Consider the following 15,325-nt stretch of genomic DNA (forward strand, 5'->3'; position numbering starts at 1 on the left):
CATCAGGGCCCATTAACATTTGTTAAACTGCCCTCCCTTATTTAATATTTATAACCTCAAGGGGTTGGGGTTGGCCATTTTGGCATGCCCTTTCATTTATTGCGCCCCCACTTTTCATTGCCCTAAGGTGTCCTAGCTAGTACCCTGTCTATCCCTCTGTGTCAAAAGTAAGCTTAAAAAATACTGGAATACTACAAGAAATTGAATAGATACACTTGAAGAAATATAGAAGGGAATAACGAGGATAGTGTTGCTTAGAAGATATATGAAGGGCAAAAACGACAGAGAGTTTTTTATTATGCTAAAAAGTTTGTTCCAAAGGGAAGGACAGTCATTTAATACTTCTATTATAGGAATGGAATTGGGAGGGAGGGTGGTTTGGGTGTCTTTGTTTTGTGCGGAAAGAGCAAAAGAGAAATCGAGTGAGAGGCTGTAGTAATCAAAACTCCTACTACGGTCTAGTTGCAGAGAGCCAAGGGACAAGTTTCCATGTTGTGGGACTTTGTTTAACAGTTCAAGTACCCCAGTCGGCCATTAAATTTGATATGGTCCCACTTATTCACCTAACCAAACTACACAATTCCTTCTTTTTCTCCAAATCTTCCCATTTGCTTCCATTTTTCTAATTCTTCTTTGCATAACCTTTTGGCACTTTATGCACTATCAACACTTTTTCCTTAAAACAAATTCCCTAAGGACCCGTTCAAACTTGAAGCCCTCTTTAAAACAATAAACCCTTTGTTTCTACAAGAACCCTACTGTACTGACAAGTTTGATTAATTAATCGTTAGTAGTAGTAGCAGTAGTCATGAACAGCTGAAAACCAGAGGACCTGACCCCAGCGCCAGTAGCATTTACTCCTATCCCATCTCATGTTTCTGCGTTCACAACATATCATATTCTTCTTACACAAGCCACCCCCCATCCCCCCCCACACAAAACCAACATACCAAACCTCTTTCATTTATATATATTTCCTCTGGGACATAATCTTTTGTATTTTGTGCCAGACAGTGAACAACTGAATCTCCCTCATTCAACTATTCAGCTTAACAACCCCTATCTTTCTCTCTCCTTCTCTCTTTCTCTTTCTGTCTCTCTGGGATTTCCTTCTTTTTTTTTTTTTAAACTGAAACTGATTAAATGGGCAGAAAACGTCTGGTTATAGTGCTATGGCTGTTGATCTTGGTCTTCATATTTTTGTTTGGTCAAGCTCATGGTTCATCAAGAAATTCTCATATGTTCAAGGTGAACCCAAAGTCTCATCGGAATTCACCCCGTAGCTTCTTTGGTGCCTTACCTAAAGCAATGCCAATCCCACCTTCTGGTCCGTCAAAGAAGCACAATGACATCGGGTTACAAAGTTCGAGAAGATCTCCATAGGAATTCAACAAACAAAGAGATGGTAGCATATTATAGCATGAAAGTTGTTTCCCATTTCTCCTTCAAGTTCCATATATACAAGAAGGAAGAATTGAGATGATGGCATGGTAATGTAGATGAAGATGGGATTATATATAATTGGTGGGTTCTCTTTTCTTCTTTTTGGGATTGTTTTAAGATGTCCATGGTTTCTTGGTATGTGTACATCCTCCTTGCTCTAAGGAGTACAGGCTACAGCTAGCTTTCCTTTTTTAACATTGCATTGAAGCTTTTATGGGATGATGCAATGAGTAAATCTTCAACCCTTTTTTGTTTGTACAAATGAAAGACAAGAAGTTAGCATGCAGAACTGGTACTAGAACTTTTGTTTATTGCCTAAGTTGGGCATCATGTTTGGAGGCTAGCTTGTGTTTTGAGTTCTTAAAATTGATCAAATTAATCCGAAAGAAATAATTCTCTTAGTTTCGATGATGAGTCTTCGTCTCTCTTAAACCCAATTTCCAGGTTGGATTATGGGTGGTATGTAAATTGAAATTGAATGGAGCTAGGCTAGGACGTGTGAATGGTGTGGTGAGCTGAAAGAGAAAGGAAGAAGAAAGCGTGCAAACGCAATAAACAGTTATCGGTAGAGTAACATTACGTGCAATTGTCATAAATTATATGTAGGCATGACGTGATCCATCTTTCTATATTTGTTTGTCTCTGATTTTATAAAGCAGTGATTGCTGAATATTCTGATTTTTCCCTTCTTTACCGCAAATGAACTCCCTTGTCCATATCCCATTCTACACCCACAACATTTTTCTCTCTTTAATTCTGTCATAAAGCTTTTGTAATTTGTTTCTCTAGGTTTAATTTTTCCTTGGATGTGAGACTCAGATGAGATCCATCATCCTTGGTGAACTTTTTCTCGTCTTGCAAATTAAGTAAAAAAGTTTTAATGGGTGTGAAATGCATGAGATGATCAGAAGAGAAGAAGTTGAACCAAGCAACAGGTGTTGATAAATATAATTAAAAAATATGTAGTTTCTTTTTGGGGGGAGAATGGAACTATTTGGACTTCAACGATGCCTGCAATTGGTGGGAGCTTTTTCCCTTGAAACGTTGTTGTCATGCACTCAAAATGAAGGTCGTCATTAATTTATTTTGGGTCTCACACTTAAACCTTGTTAAACATGTGAGTCATTTGGTGGAGGGAAAAAAATACCCTTTACTCCATCGCACTTCACAATGTGTTGAAAGAAAAAACAAAAAAAAATTATGTATAAATTTATATGTGTACTAAGTTAATTACATATGAATAGAACTTTCTCTATTACTAATAATTTAATATTCATTTTTAAATATTAATGTTCAAACTCCTAATTAAGGGTGCGGTCTAATAAAGCTAATTTCACTTTATAATTTGTTTGCCATAAATTTTTTCAAAAATTTGTTGCAATTTGATGTGTTTATTGGTTTTTTATGATAAAATTTAGAGAAAAATCACCCAAAAAAAACCCAATATAGGAAAAGTAAGAGTTTTAAGTAGTTGAAAAGAATTTTGATATAGTATTTTTTTTTTTTTTGGAAAATCAAAAGAGAGCTTCCATTAGTATTTCTTCTTTTGCTAAGGTGAAATTAGCTTAGAAGGTCATAAAGGTTATGACAAACGTGTATTGCAACTTTATCAAAGGATAATTCTATCAGAAGCTGAAATTTCATGTCTTTTTTTTTTTGGTTTTGGTTTTAAATTGCCTTCCATAGGGCTCTTGTTTAGGTGCAAAAAGTTTTCTTTCTTGCATTTGTTAAGGACTTGATTTTCATCGACATACCTAACCACTTTTACTTAATTATATTGGATTTCCTAATATACATGATATGCCTTCTACTTTCTTATATCAAATATAATAAAAAGAATTCTACAACTTATATAAGTCTTATCAAATTCATAGATGGCCTGGTAATATAGGAAAGAAACATTTCAATGCTTGTATTTTATATATGTTATTATCATAATTAACATTGATTTCTCTCCTTTTTTTCTACCCTTTTTATTAAATTTTTTTATTGCTATTTAATGGTTTTTATAAATGTATACAAAATAAAGCATTTATAGTCTTTAAAATTACACAGTTTTTATTCTTTTTATTTTGATTATACTCGAAATATATATATATGTATGTATGTATATATATAATCTTTCAACTTGCTTAAACATAAAGTATTAAAAACATACACTTTTGTGCCATTATATTGATAGGGAAGAAAGAATTTTGAGAGACAGATTCAACATTGAATTGCTGAAAAGGTATAAAAAGTTGAAATGCAAGCACTGAAATTGAACTGCATGCACCCTAGGAAGTGGTAGCCAAGCCATGTGAGAGATTGTTATCATTATCAAGGTAGAAGCCAAGGTCAAAAGTGGTTAATAGAGTAAACGGACGGAAAACTAAAGTGGGTTTGGTTAGACAAAAAGAGCCTAGCCTCTACACAGTTTCTAATAAGTTTTACGAACTGCCATGGAAATTTTTAAGCTACTACTGTTTCATTGTCGGTCACTTGCTTGACTTAAGCAAAGACTTTAATATATTTCTCCTAATCATCAATAAAGCAAAGGATTAAGTGCTGACCCTAATTCATTTCCAAGGCATCAATGTAGTTAACTATACATTAAACAGCATTTACCTTTTCCAAGAGCAAAGATATCATACATATATGTATACAATTCTGCCATTCTATCCTCTTTATGTTTAGCTCTGATTAATCATACTCTGACAAACTGTGGCCCGTACATTGCCTTTAATATCTTTTCTTTGATAGGCAAAGAAATTATGCAATATGTTGTTGGATACATGCGACTATTGCCAGACAAGGTTCACAAAATTTTCAGAATTAGAAACCTAACTGCATGATGCCTTCATGACATCATTCTTTGCTATATCTTTCAATCATGAGCCCTATTACATCACATATTGCTTATCATTATTTTGTTAAAAAAAAGGAAAAAGAAGGAATATTGACTTCAAAAATTGCGGAATTCTATTTAATTTTGAACATTTAAAGTAAAGAGTTAGGAATTAAAAGGGAAGAGAAATGTTCAAACACCTGGCCATAGATGTTCATAAAATTTGTTATTTATTACTTTGACATTATAATTTGTGATTATCCAAAAGTTAAACAGTTGCATTAAGATTGAGAGAATTCATGATCCATAAAATTAATGTAATGGTGCAATAACTTGCTTTGTATATTGTGTGATTCCTACTTATAGAATGAATGATCAGATCAGTAACTCCTATAACTAAATCAAAACATATGCATAGGATTTGTGTAGTTCCCAGCCAGCCACTTAGCATACCTTGTCCATAATTTGACCTCAATGAATGACATTGATGTCTTGCGGTTTGGAAAATTGACATGGATTTTTATTGGATTTCAGGGCAATTTGTCTAACCTACCAAAATGGGGGTAGTTTGCCATCAAGAATTTAGCATGTCTTAAGGGCGACTTATTGATAGAAATCAGGATGGAATGATAGGGGTGTGCAACAGCTGTGGAATCAGAGACGGCCTTGCACTTGGGAGGGTGAAGAAGACTGAATAAGTTTTCAACTCTACACAACACCTCCTTGGACTTGGAGTCCCATTTACAGGGAACTCAATACACTTGCACGTTACAAAAAGAAAAAATATAATATATATATATATGAGCCCCATAGGCCTTACCCTTTCCTGGAAATAAAAAACAAAAAATGGGGAATATTTTTGCTTATTCCAAGCATGTAGCATTTTTGTGTTACAGCAGAGTTGAGCATTTTTTGTTCAACCAAAATAGAATAGTTGTAACTGAAGAAAAGACAAAAAGGAAAAGTGGTGTTGATGGAGAAAGCAAGGAACAAAAATTTTCTTGCCAGCAATTGATGATTTTATATACACTACTACAATACAACAGATATGTAAGTAAAAGGGCAGATACCCAGAAAATAAATTAGAGAAGGAAAAAAAAAAACCAACCATTGTAAAGAGCCAACAAAAAAGGAAAGCGGGGGTTCCTGCTTTGTTTCCCGCTCCTTAAGCCTAATCACGGCACCAAATGGGTCGATGCTCCTTTAATTACACTTGAGAAGTGGGTGAGAGGGCTCCCTCTGATCTGCGGGCAGTTTGCCCGGAAACTGATGCTTTATCTGATCCACGAACATTGTACCTCTCATACACCTTTTCACGGTTTTCTGACCACCAAGTTTCCGCTTGGTGCTCCCCGAATCTTCTCCGGCTGCACATAACAACATTTCTTTCATGTCCCATATCCACAAGATCAAATAGCTATGCAAATTGAGCATCCACCAGTTACATAAATGCAAGAATCAGATCCTCATACATGCGCGCTTTTAATTCTTTTTTTTTTTTCTTGCTTTTCCTTTGAAGGATTCCCATTTCGTTTAGATCATGTTACCAGAAATTATAAAATGATTAACATAACTCAGGTGAAAAACCAACAATCTAAACCTACATTACTTTCTGACGTCAAATTAACATCATTAGTCTTCTTGTTCATCAATTTTTTTTTCTCTTCTTTAGTGTTCTTATTGTTGTATTTAGGCAAAGCATAAATGGTGAGATATAAAAGAAAATAGAAAATGTACCTGAACCGCACTCGTTTGAGATCCCTAGTTCCATCCCGCAGTGCTACAAGAGTTATGTACACTCCAGGCTCATACTGTTCAATCCACTCAGCCTCCACTTGATTGCCATTAGCAACCAATGCAGAATTTCTAGATTTCATACTATTTTCACCATCTCCAAAAGACCCAGATTCCTTTTCATCAACAGCCTCTGACACATTACTGCCACCAGCCAGAAAACCCGCACTACCATTCGGCAGTCTAGTATCTGAATGGTCATCTCTTCCATTGGCTCCAGTGGGTTCTCTAAGTAATTGGGCAGGGCTGTGAGTGCCATTGATTGTAGTAGAGTCGATTCCAGTGGGGGAAGCAAGGAAAGAGCCGCCTATTGAATCAGATCTCAAATGTCCCCCTCCATTTGCATCAGTATAGTGAACACCATTTGTCTCCAAGCCATTTGGCAGGTAGGCTGGTCTAATGTTCTCAGTGTCATAAACTCCAGGTGGCAACCTCTCAGCCATATCCTTGAGCTGGGAAGTAGCATAGAAATAAATCCATTTGAGCATTAAAAGAAGCAAATTTACAAAGGCAAAAAATAAGCTAGGATTGCAAAATGACACCAAAATCTCACAATTAAGAATGCAAAGGATTTTATAATCACTGAAATAAAAAGTACTTCTAACATATAAGCTAATGAGAGGAATCATTCAATCATCTTCAACAGCTAATAATGTTAACAAAACCATTATGCATATCCTGAGTGTAAGTGCTTCAAATTTCAAATTGATGCAAGGACAGAATGTTAACATTGCTTCACAAATTATGCCTAAATAAAAACAGATTTCCAAAGGAGGAAGAGAGTTCAATTAAACAATAGAGAGAACTATATATTGCTGAAGGTAACCTGTGCGGTCAGTGACTTTATAACTTCTTTTGCGGCTTTAGATTTAGCAGACTCCTCTGCAGCCAGTGCCATAGCTTCCTGAGCTTTCTTTGTTGATTTTTGAAGCTCCAATTCTTGGAGTTCACATCTCTGTCTCAGGGTCTCAACCTAAAACAGATTTATAATCATCACAATTACATTGATTCGGTCTCCACAAGGTCCATCCCCCTTCCTATATGTCAGAATGGCTCCAAATAAAATGCAATATTAAAAGCACTAGCAATTAGAGCATTCTTACCTGTGCACGCAACTTAAGCACTTCTTGGTTCAAAAGCTCATTTGTCTTTTTCAAGCTATCTGTGATACTTTTGGAGAAAGAAAGTCCTGATGTTGTTGGAACAGGGGTAGCAGAACGTGGTGGGCTAGGTCTCCTTGAGAAAGGTGAAACAGATCTGGAACTTATTCCAGATGGAGTAAGAACCGGTTTAGGACCTGTTCGTCGCAGATCTACAGCACTAGACAAAACAACATCTTTCAATTGTAATAAAGAAGGTGCTTGACCGGAGAGAACCAGGGAGAACGTTTCAGCTTTTTTTCCTTGTTTGGCTGCTTTGGAATCTAACTGTTTAATCAAGTCCATATTAGAAGGAGCTGCAGACTTAGATAATCTTAAGTCAGCCTTATCCAACCTGTCCTTGTTCTCACCTGAAAGGCGAGGTACGGAATTCCTCCTGTTATTACCACCTTCCGAAACCTTGCTCAGTTTGGCAAAACAGGAATCACAGACACGATATGGTTTCCCAGGATTAGGAGCCAAAGCTGCTCTTAGTGCTTTCCTTGAACTGCAGGAATGGCAGTGCACAAGTCCACAGTTATAGCAGTTATGCCTCTTTCTGGTGAAGCCAAAAGCCTGTCTACAAGCTGAACACTGAGACTGCTCAGCACCACATACCCATTTATGGAGACATATTGCAGCGCTATAATTTGAACCACAAGCAATATATTTCACATGTCTATCCTTCAAAGTCTCAACCAGAGTAGGAGTTTTTCGATCTTCAATGTCTCCATGGCCCAACCTACCATTTGCACCCTTTCCCCATGTAAAGACTTCATTCCTGGACGTTAAAACTGCTACATGATATGCACCACAGGCAATTTCTTCAACACATTCCCCTGAAAGCTTGTCTTCCACCAAACATGGTATCTTTCCATCAGCATAGGGATTCCCAAGTTGACCATACACAGTACTTCCCATTGTAAAAACATGCCCTGATGTTGTCAAACCAACTGTTAAACTATGCCCGCAAGCAACTTTGTGAAAATTGTAATCAATTAGTGCTGGAACACATGTGGGCTTAAGTCGGGGTTCCTTGTCTCCATGTCCAAGACGATTTTTGTCTCCATCCCCCCATGTAAATAATTTTCCTGATGAAACACTAGCACTAGACTGAGTGACAATAACCTCCACAATGGCAGCAGTATGCCACACTCCACATGCCACAGCAATTGTTCTCAATCCTGACAGAGACTCTACTTCTCTCGGATATGGAACATTTTCTCTGTCACCGTGACCCAAGACACCAAATGTACCATCCCCAAAAGTAAACAGCTGCCCTGTTGATGTTATCAAGGCTGTATGCCACGGACCACAAGTTACTACAGCAACTTGAAGTCCCTCAAGAGGACCTGAAATCCTCTTCGGTATCCAGTGGCTGACATCAGTACCATGACCAAGAAGCCCAGCATTGTGAGTTCCATCTCCCCATGTGTAAAGTTCCCCAGCCATTGTAACGGCACAAGTATGAAATTCTCCACAGGCAACAAAATCAACACTAGTAACAGCCAGCGATTCAACAAGACGAGGTTGAATAACATCCTTCCCAACACCATGGCCAAGTCGTCCTCCAGATTCTTCACCCCATGTAAAAACTTCACCTTGCCTTGTCACTAGGGCAGCATGCCTGACCCCACAGGCTACATGATGTACATCTAAAACTACATTAGACTCTAAAGGTCTGGGAAGAAGCACATCTACTCTCGTGCTCAAATAATTGGTATTCTTGTCAGCCACAACCTTCACAACATTATCACAGATAACCTCACCCCAAATGTATACATCCCCTAAAGCATCATAATCATCTGGTGCAGAACCATGACTTGAAGTACTTGGGGCACTAGACACACTTACACGAAAAACATCTGAACCAGATCCTTTTACTTGCATATTTGTGCTGTCTGATGCTACATGTGACCTCTCAGAATGAAAAGGATTCTCAGGCCGTAAACTCTTTGGAGAAGTGTTTGGGTTAAAACCGACAGAAACTTCAGGGGAGCTTATATCACGAGTAGCGCTAACAGAACTATCACTTGCACTATTCGATGTCAGGTCTCTGCCATCCTGAAATCAAACAGTGATGAACATTGATGTCAAACACAAGTATAACTATAGCTATAACAGTAATACAATTAACAAAATACCAGATAGCTTAAATTATTATACCTATAAATGAAAGAATTTTTGCAATGAAAAGAATAAAGCAATGATGCCTTAAATACCGACAGAGTAAACTAAACCGCCTAAATTTGTCAAACAACCAAGTAATCTTATATACATACAGACTTTATTCTGAACTAATTCATCAATAACTCTCCGGCAAACTATTATCACATTTCAGAAATGTACAAACAAGGAAAATGCCATTATGTAACAGTTATGAGTCAAATGGTTGATGAAATTACATCAAGGTAGAGGCCTCCATCACTCCAGCCATCAATTTTGGAGCGTCCGCCCTGACCAGAGGATATTAATGCTTTGAGGCCCGCAATCCACACCTCCGCCTCAACTTTGTCCTTGCAAATCTAAGAACCAACAACACAATAAATTAACAACAGATGCAAGTAAGAGGATAAAATAATCAATAATAGTTGATCATTTATCTACAAACAGAATATCAAAGTTCTATTACTAACCAGATCAAGTGACCTTTTCCCGTTGTTGTATATAAGAGAAAAGGATAAATAATCTTTCTCAGGACGGAGATACCGCTGAAAAACAGCCTGATAGAGCATTAAAGAGGAAAAATTAGTATAACTTCACAAGGGAAAAATGCAAGTATAGCAGGAGGAAAACTAGATGTTGAGATAACAGCAGTAAAGAATAAGAGTATAATATACTATATATGTAACAATAAAACCATAGAGATCTCACAGTTCTTTGTCCAGGAATAATTTTAGAGACTGAGGCTAGCTTCAATCTTCTTTCACCGTTGCTTGATATCCAGATCAAAGATGTTTCATCCTGCAATTTTAACAAATGATACAGTTAGTATGGTAGGCCATGCAGAAATTAAACACGTATGGAATTGTTGGTCGCCTAGAACACAGCAATTGTGCAAAAGCCAAGTTATAAGAAAACCAGAACCAATTGTTAATAAAAAACAGAGTCCTAAAATTATAGTCAACTTAGGACCAGCATGCATGGCAAAGATAGCCAATCACTACACACTTGTTTCCATTTTCAGAGTGGCAGGCTTATGCAGTGGAAAAAGACAAGTACCAAACCAAGTTAAAAGCATGTTAGACCATAAAATCATCACTTGAGTAACTCTCAACGTCAATATAACTAGTGTTTGAATAATAGTTAAAGCAAATGAACTTTATGCATGGTTTTCTCATCAGTCCCTCAATATTTTTTAACCACATTTCAACTTAACAGTCTCACAAAGCAGAAATAGTGACATTCACACGTCAGAGAAAGGTCAAAGAAAGAATTCAGAATTAGAACCGAACTTACATTAGAAAGTCTAAATGGACAAAACTTAGGCTTTCCCTTGCGACCATATTTCAGTAGCCGAGCACCCTTCTTCAAAGCTATTAATGCCTACATAAGGTAAAAAGATTACATGCAAATCCGTAGGATAACAACATCAAGATATATGCAGCAAATCATTGAACCAAATCAACAACAAAACCATCAAGAAACAAAACAATAAATAATAATAATAATGACAACAACAACAATATGACTAAGTTGTATTCACCAAATCTCGCACTGTCACTTAAAGTTTTATGAATCAATAATTATGAAGCATCACGCCGCTCAATTAAGCATCCCTCACTCTGTTCCTGACTAATACACATGTATATATACAATGTTCATAAACATCGCCTTATTTCTAGGTCTAATATCCTAGTCAATGTATTATTTACACAATACCAAGCACATAGGCATGGGCATGGCCTTGATATTGGGAAAACTTATCAGACGATATGTCTTCAACTCAGAGTTTCCATTTGCTGCTAACCAAGCATGCAACTTCGAATTCCATTAACCAAACTTGTCAACCCATTTTTCCCCTAAATATCGAATAATAAGAAGTAATATAAATTATAACATTCTCAAACACAACTCTTGAGATTCTCCTAAACTAGGCACAAGAAGACACCCTTTTTTTAAGCTATGAAAAGTCTCCTAAAATCTAGAAAGCAGAAACCAGATACTCCTCTCGGGTATTCCATAAATAACCAAAAAAAAAAATCAAATTTCCGCACAAAAACAAAACCCTCATTTCTTCCCCTCTGATCAGAAAAACCGGGGGACAAAATTGAAAGTGAAACAAAGTAACAAAGAAATTGAGAAGAAAGAACCCTCAAAAGCCTAAAACTTATCAAAAATAAAGAAAAACAAGAGTGATGAGGAAATATGGAAAGAGAAAAAGAGGAAGAAAGACCTGGTCGATGTCACGTTGGGCATTGCCGTAGCTAACAAGATCTGCCATTCCATGTGAGGAAATTACCAAAATGCCACCTCCCTCTACGATCGCTCTCTTGAGCTCCGTTCATCATCTGCTGCTACCACCTCCTCCTTTCTCTTCTCTTCTCTTCTCTTCCTCTTCCCTCCTACGTTTACCATCCAAACACATTCACCTCTCCATTTCCAAAAAACCAAAACAAAAAAGAAACAATAATTCCAGCCAAACTTTAACGCAGATCTAAGGACTCTCCTCCTTCAACACCAAAACCCTAGCATTCACCTCAAAAAAACCACCAGGACTAAGTCGGTCCTTAAATTTGACTGACGGCCGGACGACTCAAAGGTCAAAAGGCGGCGCAGCGGCGGAGACCGGAGGAAACCACCCGCGAAGTACTAGGCAGTTACCGGTGGAACCGGACCGACAAAGGAGGTAGGAGGAGAGAGAAAGATAGGGAGAAGGGGCTGGAGTTTTGTGCGTTGTGCTTTGTAAAAAAAAAAAAAATAGAGAAAGTACAGGGGAGAGTCAAAGATGGGAAAAGTAAGCAGGAAATCGCCTGAGAGGTTGAAAAGAAATGAGAAGACATTTCCAATGCATTCCCCTCTTTTTTCCTATTTTTTTAACTTTTTAATTAATCTGCTAGTAATAATTAATTACTTGCTACTAATACTAAACTCCTTTTTGCTCTAAAAAGGAATTGAATACTTCAACAGGACTTGCAGCTGCTTCTTTTTATTTCTTTTTTTTAATCACTTTGGGGTTTGTTTGCCATGGCAGAACTAAAAAAGGGTAATTTGTATTGTGTCTTTAGAAACATTGCTGCAAGCTTTGCAGCTTTTGTAGATTCTATAATAATAATAATAATAATATGTTACAAATACATTTCTGATTATTCGAGTGTTCATAACCCTAAAAATCAAAGAAAAATTCTAACTAATAACGTATGTTTATAATTCAATCAATGTCTAAAATATTACTCTAATTTTATCAGAAAAAAATGTAAATTGGAATTAAGAAATGTCATGTTTATTGAAATGAATGAATAATTGGAAATGATTTTGAAGTGATGTGGCGAACAAGACCTTCCACCGGGGAGGACGTTCGAGTCACATTTTTAACTTTCGGTCTGAACTTGGAACACAAAGACGACATTGAAGGGACTAGGGAGCCACGTCGCGGGGGCGTCTTTGTAATTTGAGAATCTGGACGTCCAAATGACGTAGAAGCCCTCAAGCTGTTACGTTCCGTGGCAAAAAGTGAGTGGAAGAGGTGTAATTGAAACTTTACGGCAGGGAGCAGAGTAGGTGGGTTATTTTCATTGGGCAGCGTTTGTGGGTGTGGGGCCAGGAAAGGTGAGATTTGGTGGCGTTAGGGAGGGTGCGGGCAGTCAACCGAGGAGAATGTAGTGGCCAGGTGAAACCAAATGACCAAGGGGTGGATCTCCCTTGGGATATTTTGGTGGTGTGAGTGTACAGACACCTTTGTCTTTTCCTTGCAAACAATCTAGGGATCTTGTCCAAGCCACATTTTTGGGATAATTGCTTCTCAATTACTGCTAATTTTTCGGAGCAGAAATTCTTAGGCTCCTTTCATTATTTTTGGCTTAATTTTATAGAGTACGATATAGATTTTAGTATAGTAACACCAAACTTAATTCATGACACTAGACTAAGTTACTATTAAATTTTAATCAATGTTGTCATTCTTCTTACTTCTTTTTATGGTCATTTGAACAAGGATATTTGACGGAGATACAAGTATTAGGCTAACTTCATGTGATTGTATACTGTCGTCAGGTAAGCATCAGTAAATCGATTCTCAGCATATGATACTAAAACGAGAAACACATCAGCCATTGAAAGGAAAAGTTTTAATTCTTTAGAGTGTAAATTAATTTTCATGCCATCCATCACCACCCTCAAAAATTTCAAACATATAATAAAACCTTGATAAATTAATAATCTTGATTAATTAATCTTTTTTATTGATCCTGACTTGAGATTAATATGATAAATTAATAATTCGTTAAATTTATAAAATAATATTTTTAAAAAAACACAAAGATCCCATTTAATATAAATTAATAATTTCTTTTTATATCAAAATTATATATATACATAACTCAATTAGAAGACGTTTGTAAAATATAATTCTAATGTTACTTGTTTTTTCTTGAAGTTGATGTCTCATTGGACTTCATCTTTTAACTTTTCTTATAGCATGTTGGGTTAGAGGAATGGCTAAGCCATTCCCCCTCTATTCCTAAAGAACATATATTCTTTTGTTTGGTTTTTACATGCTTCAAGGAATAGTCATTTCTCTTGAATAGTTTTTTCTCAAAATAAGTTAAAACTAAGGAATAGCTAATACCAACACTCCCATGGTATTAGCTATTTCTTAGTTAAGGAATAACTTCAAAAAATTATAAGTTTTAAAAATTACATATTATATATTATAAAAAATAATATTTGAATTTTAAAAATTAATTAAAATTATTAATATTTGAACCATAATAATGTTTAAATTATAAATAAAATATTAATATTTAAATTATCAATTATTAATATTATTATAAAAAAGAAAAAAGTTTAAATGATCAATTATATATTATGAAAAATAACATTTTAATTTTAAAAATTAATTAAAATTATTTATATTTTAATCATAATAAATAAAATATTAATATTTTCAAATGTTAATGATTAAATTATAAATAAAATATTAATATTTAAATAATTAATTATTAATATTATTATGAAAAGAAAAAAATTTAAATTTATAATAATATATTATAAATATATATTTTAAAATTAAAAATTAATTAAAGTATTAATATTTTAATCATAATATCATCTAAATTATAAATAAAATATTAATATTTAACTGATCGATTATTAGGATTTCAAATTAATTATAAATTATTAATGTTTAAAAATAAAATAAAATATAAATAAACAATCATAATAACATTTAAATTATCAATTAAATATTACTATTTGAAAATATTAATTATTAAAATATTAATATTTAAGTTATAAATTATAAATATTTTAAATAATTAATTATAATAATAATTAAATTTAATAAATTATTAATGATTAAATTATAAATAAAATATTAATATTAAATTATTAATATTTTAATTAAATTCTAGATTATTAATATTTAAAAAATCTACTAAAAATAAATAGTTATATAAATGATAAAAGGTATTTTTATCTTTTTATTTTCTATTCCTTTCTTATTCTATAATTATTTTTATTCTATTTCATTTATCATACCAAACAAAGTAATAACTATTTTATTCTATTACCACCTCATTCTATTCCCATATAATAATTATTATATTCTATTTCTATCTATTTTGCTAACTAAACGTAATCTTAGTGTATTAAGAAGTTCTGGTGTAATGTTTTCATACTGTAAAAGAAAATTATGCAATACGATGTTGTTTCTTGGTGCAATTTGAATTTTTTCTATGTTATACTCACACAATACTTTACGCATTCATGAAATATATTAAATATACATCGAATGTAATTTTTATTTGTTGCAAAAATTGATAGATTTATGACTTCTATTTAATAAAACTAATTACATTTATGAACTTGATTTAGTTAAACAAATACATAGAATAATGATAATTCATAACTAGCTAATTAGATAATATTCGTATAATCACATGTATTAAGTTCAATGCTTTAG

At 34.6% G+C, this 15,325-nt stretch overlaps 1 protein-coding gene across 1 annotated transcript; it reads right to left on the reverse strand.

Annotated features, from left to right (window-relative positions):
* Positions 5,104–12,189, reverse strand: LOC18592573. Its single transcript, XM_018126090.1, has 9 exons — positions 11,600–12,189; positions 10,663–10,749; positions 10,078–10,167; positions 9,840–9,926; positions 9,609–9,728; positions 7,168–9,267; positions 6,891–7,037; positions 6,008–6,516; positions 5,104–5,637 (listed from the first exon to the last, which is right to left on the reverse strand). The coding sequence occupies exons 1-9, from the start codon at positions 11,645–11,647 to the stop codon at positions 5,478–5,480; spliced, it is 3,348 nt and encodes a 1,115-aa protein (XP_017981579.1). The 5' UTR covers positions 11,648–12,189; the 3' UTR covers positions 5,104–5,477.

This window comes from Theobroma cacao, chromosome 8 (assembly GCF_000208745.1).
Source record: "Theobroma cacao cultivar B97-61/B2 chromosome 8, Criollo_cocoa_genome_V2, whole genome shotgun sequence".
Classification (NCBI taxonomy): Eukaryota; Viridiplantae; Streptophyta; class Magnoliopsida; order Malvales; family Malvaceae; genus Theobroma; species Theobroma cacao.

Bases quoted from the DNA above. Each gene is read 5' to 3' on its own strand.
- LOC18592573 (XM_018126090.1), bottom strand. From the start codon at position 11,647: ATGGCAGATCTTGTTAGCTACGGCAATGCCCAACGTGACATCGACCAG. The intron at 10,168-10,662 runs GTAAGTTCGGTT...TTAAAATTGCAG, and splicing joins GTCCATTTAGACTTTCTAAT to GATGAAACATCTTTGATCTG. The intron at 9,729-9,839 runs GTTAGTAATAGA...GTTGGTTCTTAG, and splicing joins GGAAAAGGTCACTTGATCTG to ATTTGCAAGGACAAAGTTGA.